Source organism: Eurosta solidaginis, chromosome 4 (assembly GCF_040869045.1).
Source record: "Eurosta solidaginis isolate ZX-2024a chromosome 4, ASM4086904v1, whole genome shotgun sequence".
In the NCBI taxonomy this organism is placed as follows: Eukaryota; Metazoa; Arthropoda; class Insecta; order Diptera; family Tephritidae; genus Eurosta; species Eurosta solidaginis.
The window spans coordinates 54,342,114-54,362,487 of NC_090322.1; the positions used below are offsets into that span (position 1 = coordinate 54,342,114).

Below are 20,374 nucleotides of genomic sequence, written 5' to 3' on the forward strand. Positions count from 1 at the left end.
ATGTAGTCATGAGCGTTTCTTTATCTTTTCCCCAAGTACTGCCAGCGAGGGATTTGAGGATTTTGTTACGGCTCTGAATTCTCGGAACAATTGCGGCTGCGTGCTCACCAAAATGTAGATCCTGATCAAACGTCACACCCAAGATTTTGGGGTGTAGGACAGTCGGTAGCGTAGTGCCATCGACGTAGATGTTCAAAATGGTCGACATTTGGGACGTCCATGTTGTAAATAAGGTCGCGGAAGATTTAGTAGGTGATAATGCCAGGTTTCGCGAGGCGAAAACCCTGGAGAGATCAGGGAGGTAGCCGTTTATTCTATTGCAAAGCTCATCTTTATAGACTTTATAGATTTTTATGCTGATTCCAACGGTATATTTCTTTTTTGGTGCACATTAAAGGTTTGGGGTAATTGCATCTCAAAAGGCGAAATTATGAATTTTTCAAATCAAAATATCGCCGAAACTAGTGGATGGATTTCAAAAATTAAAAAATCGAAAAATAACTTATAAAAATACCTTTCATCTGATGTATATATATCTTTAACTTTTCTAGTCTTTATTTACAAAAAATTTGAAAAAGCTCTTTTTTGCATTCGTGAACGAGCTGATATTACCTTATAACTCTTATGTTTATTGTTATGTTAGCCGATCCAACACCGGCTGCGCCATGCACAGTAATTCTGCGTAGAACACCTTTCTGCATAGGCGGCCTCCGGTCGCGCTTATTTAAAATAACCCTGGGCTACGCCATGCCAAATCCGGGTGTGTGGTATAACCGAGAGAAAAGAAGAGAAGAGAAGAAAAGAGAAGAGAAGAGAAGAGAAGAGAAGAGAAGAGAAGAGAAGAGAAGAGAAGAGAAGAGAAAAGAAGAGAAAGGAAGAGAAGTTCATTTTAGTGACATTTCATTGGTCAATACAGTGAGTGAATCAATTAATTGCAAGCAGTTTTACGCATACAACTGAATCTATTATAAACCCGAGCAATGTCAACACCCCAAATAATATTAGACTACAAATTATTCAAAGAGTTTTACAAAAACTAAATACATTGATAGTGTATGTTTGTTTGCATTTATGTCGACTTGCCCCTACCTTATAATGTTCTACCAAGATAAAAAGACATTGTTGCGGAGCTAGCAACACTATTCACCACCTTCATATGTTTCGTTTGTTTAATTGCAACAACGAAAAAAGCGACAATAGTACCGACGGGTTTTCCGCGAATAACTTTTAAACGAGATACAAAATATAGTTTCTGCGATTCTGAATCTTGACACAAATACGCGTCTTTTAATACCGCTATCGACATGTCCGACCCGAATTTTAAGTGCAGGACTTAAGTTGAAATTTTACTAAATTTGGAAATTAAAAAGCTTATATTTCATAAACTAAGAGTTTCCTAGAGCTGCGGATTCCATTTTGGTGATTTTTAGGACCCCTCTACCCCTACAAATCAACAAAAGTTTGAAAATCGTGGCACCTTATATAAAATCCAACCCGACACTATAATTCCAGTAATTGAAAGAAAATGTTTGTTTATACTCAAGTATTTAATTATTTTTTTCTAAATTTATCTTTAATATTGATACAATTGAAGGTATATTAATCCAATGCAACTCTGCTCTTCCTACTGTTCTTCATTCCACTCCATTCGAGTGCCTTCTTTCACTGAATTCGAGTGCCTTCCACTCTATTCGCAACATAACCTCAATTTAGCTGCCAAACTATATATACCATCATCCGGTGGCAAAATCCTGAGCCAGATAAATAATTTTGCATGTAAATGCAACAACAACGATTTGAGCCAGATAAATCCAGATAGAAGTCTGGTTCAATTTGTGAGCCAGATAATTTGTTAATTACTTCTTTTTAGTTTGTCAACGTTGCCTTCAATAAACCTACTTTTTCAAAAAGAGATGTCGCTGCTTAGCCTTTCACCGTATGAGTGAAATGAAAAACAGCGGCTGCATCTGCCTATCACATTTCACGTGTGCGAAAATTTCACGACATCTGCTTCTCAAGTCTCTCAATGATCCAGGGCATTCCCGTGAGAATTGAGCGTGAGCCGGAGCTGTAAAACTCACTGGACGACGGCAATAGTAAACAATGTTTCGCAGTTAATTTTGTTTAGACCATGTTGACAAATGCACAAAGTTGCCGGACTTACATAGAACATTTTACTAACCTTGAGTAGCAGGATATACGTACGGTCATGCATTAAAGTCATCTGTCAAGCGAAGCAACTCGACAAAAAGTTCTATGCATGTTCGGCGTTATATAAAAAGCTTTGCCCAGTGCTTCGCTTTGACGAATCTGTTAAAGGTATGGCTTAAGGACGGTCTTGCCACACAAAGTTTGCGGAACGTAAAACAGCTTCTGAAAAAGTTGAAGCTCTTGGCAGAACGTTCTTTGTAAATCCTCCCGTATTGCAACATGTATTTTACACATCCAAAGATTTATTGAGATCTCATTTTAAGGAGCATATTGAACCAGAAACTTCTACTGTAAATTCTGTGGCGATAATTTGAGTAATGAGTATTTTTGATTCGATACTATCGAGCACCCGATACTTGAAAATTGATACTTGATTTGAGTATCGAATCGATAATTCTTAGCGTAGCATCACATATGCCGTATTTTGATTTAGCTTACAGAAAAACGTTTTATGTTCTAAAACAAGCTGACAAAATTTTAAACAGCAGTGACAAATAAAAAGAGTCTTAACGTATCAATAACGTACCTGCGACTGCTCAGTTTCTAGGTCCGATACCATGTCATCATCATTATCGTTATGTATTTCCTTTTTTTCAATATGCTGTTAATATTAAACAAAATAATGTTTAAAATTTATACATATATATTTTTTTTTATTGCACCAAAAGACTTTAGCGCAGAGACGTAAATAAATAGAGAATTACCAACGACAGAAAGAAATGGGAATTGTTGAACTGCAAGTGGCTTGGATAATATTATGTTCGGAAATTCGGTAAAGTTGAGGGGTCGACTGCTAATATGCGTCAAAAAATATCGAGAGAGGTGTCAAAAGACGCTTCATGTGGTTGTTGTAATGTTGTTGTACCCACAAAAACATAAGTGTTTTGGCGGATATAGTTTTGGTCTCCAAAACGGCGTTGGACCCACCCAGGGTTATTATTTATAAGCGCGGCCGAAGGCCGCCAACGCAGAAAGGTGTTTTAATAAATGAATGCATATGAAACGGAAAATCTCATAAAATAATTTTGTCCAGCTAGCTTGTTCTACACGAAACACTGTGCGTCGACATAAATGCAAACAAACATACACTATCAATGTATTTTGTTTTTGTAATTCTCTGAATAATTTGAAATTAATGTATTTAATTGGAACAAGTGCAGAATACATACATTTGTCAAAAAAAAATAAAATAAAATATCGGACTTTATGTTGTTGTTGTAGCAGTGCTTCGCCACACCTAATAGCCGCGACCGATCACAAATTGTCATCAATATCCTCTAACGTGAGTCCAAGGAAACTTGCTGTTTCAACAGGGGTGGGCCATAAGGAAAGGGGTGTTAGAGGCGTTGGTTCCACATTAAAATTAAAGAGATGGTTGGTATCATGTGGGGACACATTGCAAACGGGGCATACATTTTGTATGTCGGGGTTGATTCTGGATAGGTAAGAGTTTAACCTGTTACAGTATCCAGAACGAAGTTGAGCAAGAGTGACACGCGTTTCCCTGGGGAGTATGCGTTCCTCTTCCGCGAGTTTTGGTACTGGATTCACTGGGCAATTCCCGGCATAAAGGTCCGACGCCTGTTTGTGGAGGTCACCAAGGACCTGCTTGTGTTTTTTCGCTTCATACGGCTGGGTTCTCAGGTGCCGTATTTCCTCAAAGTGCTTACGGAGATGACTCCTTAAGCCCCTAGGCGGTGCTGGTTCATCAATCAGATGTCTGTTGGGATGCTCAGGTTTCTGGGTATTCAACAGGAACTGTTTGGTCAGCATCTCATTTCTCTCCCTGATGGGGAGTATTCTCGCCTCATTATGCAGATGGTGTTCTGGGGACATAAGAAGACAGCCCGTGGCAATTGTGAGAGCAGTATTTTGGCAGGCCTGTAGCTTCTTCCAGTGGGTAATTTTTAGGCTTGGCGACCAAATGGGTGACGCGTAGCACGTAATCGGCTGGCTAATTGCTTTGCATGTAGTCATGACCGTTTCTTTATGTTGTTGTTGTTGTTGTTGTAGCAATGCTCGCCCCACCTAATAGCCGCGATCGATCACAAATTGTCATCAATATCCTCTAACGGGAGTTCAAGGAAACTTGCAGTTTCAACAGGGGTGGGCCATAAGGAAAGGGGTGTTAGAGGCGTTGGTTCCACATTACATTTGAAGAGATGGTTGGTGTCATGTGGGGACACATTGCAAGCGGGGCATACATTTTGCATTTCGGGGTTGATTCTGGATAGATAAGAGTTTAACCTGTTACTGTATCCAGAATGAAGTTGAGCAAGAGTGACACGCGTTTCCCTGGGGAGTATGCGTTCCTCTTCCGTGAGTTTTGGATAATTTTCGTTAAGTACTGGATTCACCGGGCAATTCCCGGTATAAAGTTCCGACGCCTGTTTATGGACTTCACCAAGGACCTGCTTGTGTTTTTTCACTTCACACGGCTGGGTTCGGAGATGACTCCTTAAGCCAGCCCCTAGGCGGTGCTGGTTCATCAATTAGATGTCTGTTGGGATGCCCAGGTTTCTGGGTATTCAACAGGAACTGGAAGTTGAGCAAGAGTGACACGCGTTTCCCTGGGGAGTATGCGTTCCTCTTCCGTGAGTTTTGGATAATTTTCGTTAAGTACTGGATTCACCGGGCAATTCCCGGTATAAAGTTCCGACGCCTGTTTATGGACTTCACCAAGGACCTGCTTGTGTTTTTTCACTTCATACGGCTGGGTTCGGAGATGACTCCTTAAGCCAGCCCCTAGGCGGTGCTGGTTCATCAATCAGATGTCTGTTGGGATGCCCAGGTTTCTGGGTATTCAACAGGAACTGTTTGGTCAGCATCTCATTTCTCTCCCTGATGGGGAGTATTCTCGCCTCATTATGCAGATGGTGTTCTGGGGACATAAGAAGACAGCCCGTGGCGATTCTGAGAGCAGTATTTTGGCAGGCCTGTAGTTTCTTCCAGTGGGTGATTTTTACGCTTGGCGACCATATGGGTGACGCGTATCACGTAATCGGTTAGCTAATTGCTTTGTATGTAGTCATGAGCGTTCCTTTATCTTTTCCCCAAGTACTGCCAGCGAGGGATTTGAGGATTTTGTTACGGCTCTGAATTCTCGGAACAATTGCGGCTGCGTGCTCACCAAAATGTAGATTCTGATCAAACGTCACACCCAAGATTTTGGGGTGTAGGACAGTCGGTAGCGTAGTGCCATCGACGTGGATGTTCAAAATGGTCGACATTTGGAACGTCCATGTTGTAAATAAGGTCGCGGGAGATTTAGTCGGTGATAATGCCAGGTTTCGCGAGGCGAAAAAACTGGAGAGATCAGGGAGGTAGCCGTTTATTTTATTGCATAGCGCATCGATCTTTGGGCCTGGGCCTGTGGCCATTATTGTGCAGTCATCGGCGTAGGAAACGATTGTGACTCCTTCCGGTGGTGAAGGTATCTTAGATATGTAGAAATTAAACAAAAGTGGGGATAGGACACCACCCTGTGGCACCCCTTGTTTAATTCTCCTTGGTTTTGATGTTTCGTTTCTAAATTGCACCGATGCCTGCCGACCACCCAGATAATTTGCGGTCCACCTTTTAAGACATGTGGGAAGGGTAGACCCTTCCAGGTCTTGCAGTAACGAGCCATGGTTGACCGTATCAAAAGCTTTTGATAGGTCTAGCGCTACGAGTACTGTTCTATGGTGGGGGTATTGATTTAAACCGCAATTTATCTGGGTGCTAATGGCATTTAGCGCGGTGGTAGTGCTATGGAGTTTTCTGAAGTCACGCTGAGGGGCTAGCTGCAAGTTTGCTTGGAAATAAGGGGGCAAAATGGCTTCAAGCGTCTTTGCCACTGGCGATAGGAGAGATATCGGACGATACGACTCACCTATGTTAGCTGGTTTCCCAGGCTTTAGTAGCGGGACCACCTTGGCCATTTTCCATTTCTCAGGTATGACAAAGGTGGAAAGAGACGGGTTGAAGACATGCGCTAAATATTTGAAACCATCTTTCCCTAGGCTTTTAAGCATCGGCATTGCTATGCCGTCTGGGCCCACTGCTTTGGATGGTTTAGCACAACCGATGGCGTCCTCAACCTATTTAGCGGTGATGGTGATTGGTGACACGCTGAATTTGTGTTTATGTGCTGAATGACATAGATCGTGATGGGCATTGAAATCGCCTAAGATAATGCGATTGTTGCCAGTAAGGCTCTGATATTAGGGCGGTATCCACTGGGGCAACAGGTGGCAGGAGGGATGTAGATGTTGAAGATTTCTAGGTTTGCATCGCCTGACCGGACAGATAGGCGTTGACGTTCTAAGACATTGTCCCTGCGGTCGATGCCAGGATCAAATATATAATATTGCACAGAGTGGTGTATGATAAACGCGAGGCCGCCTCCATTTCCGCTCTCGCGATCTTTTCTGTGGACATTATACTCAGAGCAGGTCTGCATTGCAGATTTTGCTGTGAGTTTAGTCTCTTGAATCGCAGCAATGCGGATGTTGTGACGCTTCATGGAATCGACTATCTCGTAATCTTCCCAGTTAGTCCATTACAGTTTAACTGCAGAATTCTTAAGTGCATAGGGGGAGATGTCGCCACTCTGGGGGTAAGTGACGGGTGACTACGCCTGGGTTGAGGAAGGCCAGGACGCAATTGCTGTTGTGGCCCTGGGACTGGGCGTCCTTGGGCAAGCATTGGGGTAGCCGGATGATTTGGGTTTGCGACCTGGCAACAGGCGCGATGAAACCCGTCGGGGGGCTACCGTCGCGGAGACCAGAACATCTAGGAAAGTGGCACCACCCAAGGCAGGAGCTGCATTGGGCGGATGTCACAAACATATATATTCTGTGCTGGCAAACGGTGCAAACGGAGGTAGGGACTAAGAGTCTGTTTCCCTGACCTACACGATTGCTGCCGGAAAAGAGTGGGGAGAAGACGGGGGCAGGGGCTGATGCTCAGCATTGCTACCGACTCTACTACGAAGATAGTAGTTGTCTTAAGAGTGGTGGTAGTGGGGGGCGCTTAAACGTAAACTACGGGACGCCCTTGGGCGTGAACAGCAAGGAGCCACAAAAGTTTTATAAAAGTTACGTGGACGACGGGTTTTGGGGTCAAGCCCAGAACAACCTGTCCGATGCAACCATCCCTTACACGAGACACACTGACAAGAGTATGACCGTCCTAAAAAGATTCTTTTCCGGCAGATGCAGCAAAACCATTTCTCAGGACCGGGGTCAGGAGACGGACCCGGATTGGATTCGATACCTTCCCGGAGCAAGAGAATATGGAGCAGTCCTGCTGCAAGGATCTGCCGGTAGGATGACAATTTGTGGTAGGGACGCAACAAATTAAATAGAGTTACACTGAAATGACAGTCCTTGGTCGGGAAAAATCCCGAGTCGCTTCTGTACATAGAACCGACTGCCTTGGGAAGCGCTTCGGGAGTGTCTTTATCGTTAATGCTACAACAACCCAAAAATGATAGGTATTGATGATATCGAGTTCATAAACTAACTGGTACAAAAAAAATCTCGATTTTTCATTCTAAACGTTCAATTGTTTAATGAAATAAACGGATTTGATTGGTAATTCTAAACGACAGCATGACACAGCTAATACGCGTCCAAAAATATCGAAAGAGGTGTCAAAAGACGCGTATTAATCTCGACAACAATAATACGAAGCCGGAAAATAAAAATTTTATCTCTGTACGGAGATGTTTGCAGTTGAAGTAGGCGATTTTCATGTGGTTGTTGTAATGTTGTACCCACAAAAAAAAATTGTGATCATAAGTGTTTTGCGCAGATATAGTTTTGGTCTCCAAACCGGTGTTGGAACCACGCAGGGTAATTTTTTTATAAGCGCGGCCGAAGGCCGCCAACGCAGAAAGATGTTCTGCGCAAAAATACTATGGTACCACCCCGGTTTCGAAGGGACCCGCGGGTAATTTTTCGGTCATATCTTTTGAACGAGTTAAAATTTTTATTTTCCGGTTTCGAATTATTAATAAGGATGTCAAGACGCGTAGTTTGAAACCTGTCGCGATATTTTTGGACGCGTATTAGGAGTGTAATGCTGTCGTATAGAATTACCGAATTGCCATACATATTTTGATGCCTGGTAGCATCATATTTATTCAAACTGCATTTTTGCTATCGTTAATATTAAATTGTGATCAAACTATAAGCGTCCTGTGGTTGGGGGTGTTGTTTTTAGGATCGGGAGATCACCCCCACCCCTGCACCCTTAATGTATAGTCTACCCCAGAACTCACCACATATTCCTCCTTTTTTGTTTGTAGAAACTCGCCCTTTATCTCAGTTTCGTTTGGTGCCAAAAGAACGGTTTCGAAATTGTAATTTCCTGATTCCTGCGAACATTGCAAGCTTATGTATTTCTTAATTTTCAAAAGGAAGTGATTTTACCTTACACGAAAGCAAACTTTCCAGGTCATCATCCTGATATGCAGTGATTAAAAGTTAAAATATATATTTAAGTGTATTATCAAAGAGTTCATACTTCAATTTTTTCCACTACCATATTTGCTTCAAATGTTTCTATATCTTCCACTGTGCGTTCTATTTCGTCCTCACTAAGCTCTTTATTTATGTGACTAAACTCGGAAAGGTGGTCATCGCATATGTGTCTCATGAAGTTTTCAATTTGCAGAAATGAGTAGTCACAAAACTCACAGTTCAAAAAATATTCTTTCTCCTTTAAGGTAATCTTTGCAGTGATTTCGCCACATTTCTTTAAATCACTACATTCAATCACATGCACTTCGGGTGTTGGTGCCGCCATCATAATAAGAATAATTTCATGTGGATGAAGAATATAGTATGTAAAGAACGTGCAAATATAAACTTTTTTTTGTTAAGAAACTAGTGATACAAATTTCGACACAATAATAAATCGATATTTCGTACTCGATACTTTTGAGACATGGCAAACTTCTCATGTCCATATAACAGCTGAAAATTAAGGCCGCGGCACATAAAATTTTTCACACAATAATACACAATGTGTGTGATTTATGCATTTTTCATCTAGGGCCTTTAACACAAGCTTACCCTGCAAAAATTGTTGGATTACGTGTACCATTTTCTTCATATTGGAGTACTCTAACAATACTCCTTTGCAATGCGTTTGCGGACCACCATCAGCCGATGATTGCTCGTTTGGCAGCGATTTAGTTTAGCACCCCCATAGTTCGGGGTTAAACTTGGTATCAAATGAAAGAGGGAGTTCTCCCGATCACAAATATATATAATTTAAAGTGCGCAGACTTATAGTTTACGAGTTATTTGATGTTAAAGTTTGCAAATTTAGCAAATTTCTATAGCACATTCACTTACAATTTACACATCTTTCAAAAACTTTATGCACATAAATATCTATATAAATTGGCAACGATACACTTAAATTTCATTTTAGTATATTTCACATATAATTCTTGCATTGTTTTTACTTAATTTAAATGTTTTTATTAAATAAATCGCGCTTTTGTAGCAACATTCACATTTATGTATGTATATATTTTATCAATGACATTACAAAGCTGTACTGCCACATCAACAAAGAAAAAACAAATATAAATATTAACGTGCCACCTTTCAGTTAATAAAAAAAAGGAAAATATATATTTTTACTACTATGCGGAAGGACATCACCGTGGCGGTAGCCACGGTTATACCACACACCCGGACTTGGCATGGCGTAGCCCAGGGTTATTTTAAATAAGCGCGGCCGAAGGCCGCCTACGCGGAAAGGTGTTCTACGCAGAATTACTGTGCATGGCGCAGCCGGTGTTAGATCGGCTAACATAACAATAAACATAAGAGTTATAAGGTAATATGCGGAAGGACATCACCGTGGCGGTAGCCACGGTTATACCACACACCCGGACTTGGCATGGCGTAGCCCAGGGTTATTTTAAATAAGCGCGGCCGAAGGCCGCCTACGCGGAAAGGTGTTCTACGCAGAATTACTGTGCATGGCGCAGCCGGTGTTGGATCGGCTAACATAACAATAAACATAAGAGTTATAAGGTAATATGCGGAAGGACATCACCGTGGCGGTAGCCATGGTTATACCACACACCCGGACTTGGCATGGCGTAGCCCAGGGTTATTTTAAATAAGCGCGGCCGAAGGCCGCCTACGCGGAAAGGTGTTCTACGCAGAATTACTGTGCATGGCGCAGCCGGTGTTGGATCGGCTAACATAACAATAAACATAAGAGTTATAAGGTAATATGCGGAAGGACATCACCGTGGCGGTAGCCACGGTTATACCACACACCCGGACTTGGCATGGCGTAGCCCAGGGTTATTTTAAATAAGCGCGGCCGAAGGCCGCCTACGCGGAAAGGTGTTCTACGCAGAATTACTGTGCATGGCGCAGCCGGTGTAGGATCGGCTAACATAACAATAAACATAAGAGTTATAAGGTAATATCAGCTCGTTCACGAATGCAAAAAAGAGCTTTTTCAAATTTTTGGTAAATAAAGACTAGAAAAGTTAAAGATATATATACATCAGATGAAAGATATTTTTATAAATTATTTTTCGATTCTGCACTTGTTCCGTTTTTTAGATGTGGCAGCACAGCTTTGTAATGTCATCAATAAAATATATATATACATAAATGTGAATGTTGCTACAAAAGCGCGATTGATTTAATAAAAACTTTTATATTAAGTAAAAACAATGCAAGAATTATATGTGAAATATACTAAAATGAAATTTAAGTGTATCGTTGCCAATTTATATAGATATTTATGTGCATAAAGGTTTTGAAAGATGTGTAAATTGTAAGTGAATGTGCTATAGAAATTTGCTAAATTTGCAAACTTTAACATCAAATAACTTGTAAACTATAAGTCTGCGCACTTTAAGTTATATATATTTGTGATCGGGAGAACTCCCTCTTTCATTTGATACCAAGTTTAACCCCGAACTCGGGGGGTGCTATTCTAAAATTTTCCCGCTCGTTTTTTAGCGACCGTGATCACGACACGATGACGATCGAACAGTTGCCAAAAGTAAAATATTGCATACAAATAACTGATAATAAAATATTACTATGGCAACTCTGATAAAATGCGCACTGGTTTTATGTATACATACTATAGTATAGAGAAATTTTAGTTTCTTTATTCACGCAAATGCTAAATAACATAAGAATATTCGTAGTATAAAATATAAAAGTTGTATTGCCCCTCTTCATTTACTTTAATTTTAAATTAAATTCACTCCTATAATTCTTTCCGACACAATTCCCCTTTAGTACTTTGGCATATGATCCTCTGTGGGTGCTCCATGGAGTACAACAATGAAAGTACTTTGGAAAGTACTCTCACGTACGTACTCTATGGAATACACACAAACAAAGCGGGAGTGGGATCGCCTACTCCTCTCCTAGGACATCGCAATGTTAATTGGAGCACATTTTTTGTATGAATACAGATTAGTTTTGGAACACTCCTATACTCCCAAAGGAGTATTCCTTACATTATTTATGGAGTACTCGCGTTTTTTGAAGGGTATGCATTCCAGTAAAATCGCCGCAAGCAACCAAAATGTTGCTTTTATAAAAATGAAGGAACTTCAGACTTAGCAATAGAAGTTTATTTCGCTTTGCCCATTCACATACAAAGTTTTGCGAAGCACTGTTATAAACATTTTTCCTATACAACAAAAATACTTGCTAACATATTTTCTGTCGTATTCATTTGTTATTTTGCAGTTCTTAATTGCGAAAAATAGCCGCGTTTTTTTATTTTACACGCGTATACGTTTACGTTTGCGCGTAAAAGAAACGCTTATCCTCGCTTAGATAATGCTTAGGAGACCCATCTAGCGGCAGTGGTTAAATAACTAGCTACAGCACAGGGTGTACCGAAAAGCGGAGACACAAACCTCTATGTATGTCTGTGTATAACCTATAGCAAAATTTGCGAGTTGGCTACTTTTCCATATCAGATGGCGACAGTGTCGTTGAATCTACCGTTCTCCATAAAAATACGTGCAATCTACTCGTAATGCATAAAATTGAGTAAAACACATCTATATGAAGAAGTGCTTATGTGTCGGGGCTTTTAATGGGTGCTTTCATCGAAATGTAGAGCAGACGTTGAGTGATACTAACGGGCGTGATACTGAACGCACCGTTGAGTAGTTACGATCCAGGTTATGCTTTACTAGGCTCAGGCAAGGTACACACGAGGCTACGCGTCATAGACGCTGCAGGCGAAATTTGTACGCTTTGATGCCGAACACATGTATTTGAATGGAGAGCTGCATACGAGGCGTCGAAGGAAGAACAAGATGTTTGTTTACATTTTTTGTATGCAAATTTGTGTAATTAGTTAAAAAATGTTACTTTAGTTAATAAAAGAGCGTGAAAGGTATATTACCAAAGCGAAAAAGAGTACTAAACACCACAACAGCTTGGTTAGACATTGTTGAAGCGATTAAAAGGCTAAAAAGTGTTGGAAACTAGAAATCACCCTTTTCTCTAGTCCGCGGTGGTTTTAAATTGCCTTTCATAATTTACAAAGGCACGGGGATGCAAACAACGTTTAATACCTATTTTCCTTTGGTTTCGGGGACAGATATAGCTGAAGAAATAAAATTTTTTATTTTTTTTAATAATTGTTTGCTTTTTGTAGCGACGCTCGAAAGTAGCTTCGTGTGCAGATCTTGAGGCGTAGAGAAATTTTAGCTATATGAAATATCTTGAACGCGTCTATGACGCGTAGCCTCGTGTGCACCTTGCTTCAGTTAACGTTGACTACAGTTTGACCTTGCCACTTTGTTCGATAACATAAAATTCTGCTGCGCATCTCATCTAAAGCGGCCGAAGTGGCAGGGTTAAATTCTAGTCAATGTAAGGAGCGTTCAGTTGAGTGATCGAGATCTGGCTCGCGATCGAATCTTATTGGAACGATCTGGATCAACTTAATGAGAGATGGTAGCACTAATATAAAAAATCTGTTTTGTTGAAAATAAGAAGAAACGTACACAAATTTGAGGATACTGATAGATTTATTAACATTTAAATATTTTCGCACGTAAACAAAATTTATTTTACTTACATTTTCTTTACATTTACATTTACTCTTTCCGTGTTTTTGCTTTTAAATATGGAGAAATATTTTATGTATAGACATATGTACACATATTTATTTCAGTGCTACCATAGCTCAACTATATGGTTGGCTCATCTCACCAGCTGTTTTTATTTTTTTCATTTCACTGCAGTAGCCTTAATCAGGTGGATCGACTGCATATTAAATTGCAGAAAGATTACATCACAATGGGGATTGTACGAGGCCACGAAATCAGTGGGCAGGGGCACGCCGCAGGGAGGGGTGCTATCACCTCTGCTGTAGACGCTGGTCATAAACCAACGGCTCTGGCGATTCGATGAGGGACCCGTAAAACTTACGGCTTACGCAGATGACGTTGCAATTGTCATAAGTGGAAAGTGCCTTCCAACGATTAGTTCTTTGATGGATCGGGCGCTTCGAGTTATTCATACCTGGGCATCTAATGTCGGGTTGAAAGTCAATGCGGAGAAGACGGATATGGTCTTGTTTACAAAGAGGTACAAGGTCCCAAATTGGACCAGGCCTAAGTTAGGAAAATATCTAGGAATCATCCTAGACAGTAAGCTGTCATGGAAGCTCAACGTGGAGGAGAGGGCCAAGAAGGCCTCAACGGCACTCTTTGCATGTAAAAGAATGCTGGGGTGTACGTGGGGCTTATCACCCTCTCTTTCTCATTGGGTTTTTTACAGCTATTGTAAGCCCTATTCTATACTATGGAGTTCTTGTTTGGTGAAAAGCAACACAAAAAACAAACATACCTCAAAAAATTAGAGGGGGTATGCAGACTATCGATGCTTAGCATTACGGGAGCCCTGAAAACAACCCCGAAGGCTGCACTGTATGCCATTCTGCACATTCCACCTGTAGACCTGGTAGCAAAGAACAAAGCATTAACAACAGCAACCATGCTCGGTGCCTCGGGGCAGCTTGAGCGCCGACCATATGGCCATAGTAGTAAAGCGTCATCAATCACAAGACGAATAGACTACCTGATTCCCTATCTGCGCTTCGCGGGAGATCTTAAGGCCACAATAGAGGTGGACGGTTGGCGCGAGGGTGCGCAAATGGCGGACGAGGCGATACATGTGTACACAGATGGTTCCAACGTAGTGGAAGGAGTAGGGTCTGCGGTATACTGTGCTGATCCAGAAATAAGCAGATCCTACAGGCTGCCGAATTACTGTAGCGTTTTCCAAGCGAAAATATTAGCCGTAACCAAAGCAGTAGAAGCCCTGGAAGAGAATAGCTTAAGCTGCAACCGTGTTAACTTTTATATTAACAGTCAAGCAGCAATTAAGACAATAATCTCGCATAGCACAACATCTAAATGCGTGTTAGAGTGTAAGCAGTCTCTGGAGAGAATCGGGACAGGGTGAAGCATACATCTATATTGGGTCCCAGGGCATATGGGAATAGATGGGAATGAAAAAGCCGACGAACTGGCTAAAAAGGGCGCATCCCTTGAAGCTTGCCCCGTAGGCGTCCCAATTAGACTGGGCGAGATTAAGCGAAGGCGAGAGATGTATATGATCGACCAAGCGGGAAAGGCGTGGGTTCAAGCGCGAGGCTGTAAAGTGTCGAAGATTATGTGTAGGGCTTACAACCTTAGACTAACAAAGTTGCTTCTATCATTAAAAAGAGAGGACTGTACACTCATAACGGGTATTTCGACTGGACACTGCCTTCTGGCGTCATATACCTTTAAAATAGGCTTAGTCAGCGATAGCAGATGTAGGAAGTGCGGGTTGAAGGAGGAAACGATAGAGCACGTTCTGTGCTCGTGCCCTGCACTTGCCAGGCTAAGACTCCAGCTATTAGGAGTGATACAGCTGTCAGATCTAGAAGCAGCTAGTGGCTTAAGTCCTAGGAAGCTCCTAGTATTTATTTATTTATTTATTATTTAAAGTCGACGACAAACTATGGTCGACTGCATAATATAAAAGATATATAAATATACAACTCAAAAGATAAAATTTAAGATATATCGAGCTTTCAACAATGTTATATTACAAACAAAGAAATATTAATGAACATTACTATTTAATTTCAGAATATAATAATAATAAGAAATATGAGCAGAAATAAGATCTTATGCCGAAATCTTATACTGGCGGAATGCATCAGATTCCGCTCAGCATGATTTCGGAATGCAGTGGATTCCAATCTCCCTGTTGGAATGCAACAAGATTCCAATCAGCATGTCATGGGAATCCGGCAGTGCTAAGAGTAGTGTAATGAGGATACGCCATCACAAGGCATAAAAAAGTAACATGACCTGTGTTGTTGGAATCCACCGGATTCCAATCAGCTCGATGCCTGACCCATAAGATTATACTGCCGGAATGCATACGATTCCGGTCAGTGACTCATGAAAAAGCATGTTTTTTACGTTGTTGGAATGCACCAGATTCCAATCAACACAGTACTGTCTTGTTCCTTCTTAATGATACATGTTGATAAATGTTCCTCCATCCTTAAGCGAGATAGTTCCTGTTTTTTATCGAAGGAATAAAATGCCGGCAAATTAAATTAGCTTGTATCTCTTAAATTAGATAGGCAAGTATTGTATTACGTATAGTGGCAAAAGTACATTCAAGACTGATGCAGCTATACAAGTCATTGTAGTGCGCGCACCAGATAAGAGGATTATTTTTAGCAAAGTTTCGTCGACAAAGGGGTAAATAGAAAGGAACGTAGTGTCTGGATACTCTAGGGGGAACCGCAAAAAACAAGCGGCTGAGGAGGTCCGCGGAATCAATTTCTCCAATAATGAGCTTATGGATGAACAATACCCCCAGTAATATTCTCCGATTTTCCAGAGTGGGTAAGTTAATAAGAAGAAGTCTACTTCTGTATGGAGGAAGGTGGAGACTTGACTCCCAATTAAGGCCGCGCAATGCAAATATCAAAAATTGCTTTTGAACTGACTCAAGACGCTTTATATGCTTTTGAGAAACAGGGGACCAAACGCATGAGCAATACTCGAGTATTGGACGAACCAGCGATGTGTAAAGAACCTTAGTGAGGTACGGATCATCGAACTCTTTAGCCCATCTTTTAACAAATCCAAGTAAACCCAACGCTTTGTTGGCTATAGATGAAATATGCATGTTAAAATTCAATTTCGGATCAAAAAGGACACCTAGATCATTTCCAATAGATATACGCTCCAAAGGCGTACCATCTATTACATAAGATTTCAATGCTGGCTTCACTCGGTGAAATGTCATATGCTTACATTTAGAGCAATTTAAAGCTAGTAAATTTGTTGTGCACCAACACTGGAACGAGTCCAAGTCGGCCTGAAGAAGATCCAAGGAACTCAAATCGGTAGGACAGTAAGTGTAGCAAAGTTTTACATCATCCGCATACATTATGGTATGGGAATATAATATTGTCTGTGGCAAGTCATTAATGAAAAGGGCAAAGAGCAAAGGGCCTAGATGACTTCCCTGGGGTACGCCGGAGGAAACTCCGAACGATTCCGACAGATTGCACTTGAACAGGACTTTTTGAGTCCGGTTAGAAAGATAGCTTTTCAGCCACATTAAAAGGTGAAACGGAAAGCCCAGTAAATCAAGCTTATGAATAAGCAACTCATGGTTGACGGTATCAAATGCTTTGCTGAAGTCCGTGTAGATGACATCCGTTTGCTTGTTCGCTAAAAATCCTTCCATAACTATAGAGGTGAATACAAGCAAATTTGTAGTGGTAGACCTTTGACGAATAAAACCGTGTTGACATGGAGATAAAAGACTAGAACACTGATATTACAGTTGATTGGTGACAATCTGTTCAAAGACTTTAGGAATGACTGAAAGTTTAGCAATACCCCTGTAGTTTTCAACTTTTGACCTACTACCTTTTTTATGCAGGGGTATAATAAAAGACTGTTTCCAAAGTGCCGGGAATGACGCAGATCCCAGAGATAGCTCAAATAATTTTAAAATAGGCTCTTACATGTTTTCGGCGCAGTACCTAAGCACGCAACTAGGAACACCGTCCGGTCCCGGAGAAAAGGTGGGCTTCAAAGATTGAAGACTCTGAAGAACAATATTACCATCAATAGCAGGATTCCTAATGTAATTCGAGCTATCTAAGCGATAGGGATATTGACCAGAATGAAAACCACTGGATGAATACGTGGACTTAAAGAACTCAGAAAATAGTTCAGCAACGTCGTCATCAGTGCAAGCTTTTTTACCTCCAAAGGTTAATGAGGAAGGATACCCAGAAGTTTTCCGCTTTGAATTTACGAAACTGTAAAACTTTTTTGGATTTCTAAAAAATTGGGCTTTACAACAACTCAAGTAATTTTTATAACAAAACTGATTAAGACGGTGAAATTTAGAACGAGCTATTAGATATTTAGAGAGGTCTGCAGATGCTCCAGATTTCTTGAACCTCTTATAAAGCCTAGATTTGATGTTATTAAGTCTGATAAGTTGCCTTGAAAACCAAGGGGGCTTATTCGAACATAGGGTATAGCGAGTAGGAATGCAGGTATCAAATAAGCTATCAAGCGTACTGTAAAATATAGAGATAGCCGAATCGACATCAGTGCAAGCATAGAGATCCGACCAATCATGGGAAGCCAACAGATCATTGAGCATAATGAAATTCGCTTTGTAGAAGCATCTAGATCGGGGACGAGACTGTACTTGAATCCTACGCGGTAGGCTGATATCAAGTGATATCTCTAGCGTAGGGTGAAGAGGGTCTTCTGGAAGGGATAAAGGTGGTATTTGCGTAAGGGCAGTACCCACCGAGCCATCCACAAATACTAAACCCAGCATTTTATTTCCACTATTTGGAACATTGTTAATCTGTAAAAGAGATGAGTCTAACAAACAATTGAGAAACTCATGTTGAGCAGTGGGAGTTAAAAAGTTTGAATCACTTATATTAACCCAACTAACTGTTGGCAAGTTAAAGTCACCAACAACAACAAGTCGATCGTTATCTCCCAACTGCGAATGCAAATCACAGATGGCCGAGCTATGACTAGCATAAACATCCATATCCGAACGAGGTGGTATATACGAACAGCAAACAATTACGCTATAGCTACCGAATGAAAGCCTAACTGCTATGAATTCGATATGAGAGATATTGTCCAGCGAAATCAACTCAGACGATAGGTTAGATTCAACAGCAATAAGGACACCTCCCGCTCTAGAGATACGATCACGCCGATAAACAGCATATTTATTTGAAAAAACCTCAGAATTGTAATTATCAGGCTTTAGCCAGGTCTCCGTAAAAGCTACAACTTGTGCAGAAAAGTTGAAAGAATTAAGGAAGAATGGAACAAGTTTTGATCGTAAACCACGAACATTTTGATAATTAATGAGAAGACGGGACAGATCAGCAATTACCTTTGTGTTGTTATTACTGTGTTCGTCATACCGTTTTTTGGCTGTAATAAAACAGGTTCGGCCCTCGCCTTTCTCGTGAACAAGTGAACCACAGTATGCTTGGGCCAAAAAGAGGAATCCAGTACCTTATCGAAATATTCATCTGAAAGGGATATTTTAAATGAGGAGATGTCTCTCTCATATTTAAAGTTAAATTTATACACATTGATGTTACTAGTGGGTGCAACACCAAGTTTAGAGCAAACGTAATGAGCAATGTCATTTTCGGTAAGCGAGGCGTGTAATCGGGACACAAATACAGCCCTACGAGGTGGCACGGCAGTCACCTGCAAAGGAGTAGCGGATAGCGCACCAGAGAGCTGGGAAGGTGCGGCCGTTATAGCGTTGGTTATCGAGCCCGCACTATTTTTTTCAGGTACACTTGTATCGCTAGCAACAACCCCAGTATCGGTAACTGTTATTGTTGGAGCTAAAGATACCGGTGGAGGTGTAGGATGAATTGGGGAGTCCAGCGAAATCAACATTGGTGACGTAGAACAAACAGCCGCAAAAGTACCACTATTGGTTCGTGCATCGTTTAATTTGCCATAGATCGTCTCACTGGAAGTCTCGACACAACCTTGTGTATATTCTTGTGTGCCAAGAGGACGGAGTTATTTTATAACATAGGTCCTGGTCTTTGATAGGGTTTTTCAGTTTGGTCGTTAAAACAAACTTCTGGTAACACTACGGACTAAATCAGTCTATGTGAGGTCCTCATGGACCGGCCAGTTCAACCTAAACTAACTGCAGTAGGGATTGTCAGAAGGAGATGGCAAACTCAAAATGAAACCAACACATTGGCGACATTTTCTTACTACACACAAAAGTTGCTAAGTTTTATGTTTTCATTCTCTTCCATTCGTCTAACACCAACACGCTGATTTTGACAATCTGAATAAAGGTATGTTGTTGCTGCAGAGATGAGCCAACCATATAGTTGAGCTATGAGTGCTACCAACTCAAAAGTGTTTAGCTGTCAAAAAATCTACTACAGAAAACGAAACGAACAGAACTGCTATACGGTTCAGAAATTGAACCATATAAATATCAGGCAAAAACGTGGTTGTTGCATCTGCATGTTAAATTTCTATCCGTATCTGGTTTACGCGTCACTGGAATGTAACTTTACACTCGCACTGAAAAATTGCGCATGAGGCTCACAGCTGCAAAAATGCGTTCACAAATATTGAAAGAGGTGTGATCGACGCGTCTTGACATCAGTAAAAACGGTTTAAACTGAAGTCAACTTTAACTGTAGTTTAAACTACCACTGAAATATCAGGCATTAAATAAATCACACTTAGGCAAGATGCACACGAGGCGTAGCTTCATAGACGGGTACAAGATATGACATGTAGCTACGATTTCTCTATGCCTCAAGATCTGCAACGAAGCTACTTTCGAGCGTCGCTACAAAAAGCAAACAATTATTGAAAGAAATAAGAAATTAAATTTCTTCAGATATATCCGTTCCCGAAACCAAAGGAAAATAGGTATTAAAAGTTGTTTGCAACCCCGTGCCTTTGTAAATTATGAAAGGCAACTTTACACCACCGCGGACTAGAGAAAAAAGTGATTTCTAGTTTCCAACACTTGTTAGCCTTTTAATCTCTTGAACAATGTCTAACCAAGCTTTT

At 40.9% G+C, this 20,374-nt stretch overlaps 1 protein-coding gene across 1 annotated transcript in view; it reads right to left on the bottom strand.

The window, feature by feature from the left end:
- Positions 1-20,374, bottom strand: part of LOC137248501 (zinc finger protein 11-like) — a 151,691-nt gene that overhangs the window by 63,730 nt on the left and 67,587 nt on the right. Inside the window, exons 7-10 of the mRNA XM_067779455.1 lie at positions 8,725-9,068; positions 8,631-8,663; positions 8,480-8,575; positions 2,738-2,812 (exon numbers count right to left, since the gene is read on the bottom strand). Coding sequence (XP_067635556.1) covers positions 2,738-2,812; positions 8,480-8,575; positions 8,631-8,663; positions 8,725-9,068 — 548 coding nt within the window. The remainder of the gene's footprint in view (positions 1-2,737; positions 2,813-8,479; positions 8,576-8,630; positions 8,664-8,724; positions 9,069-20,374) is intronic.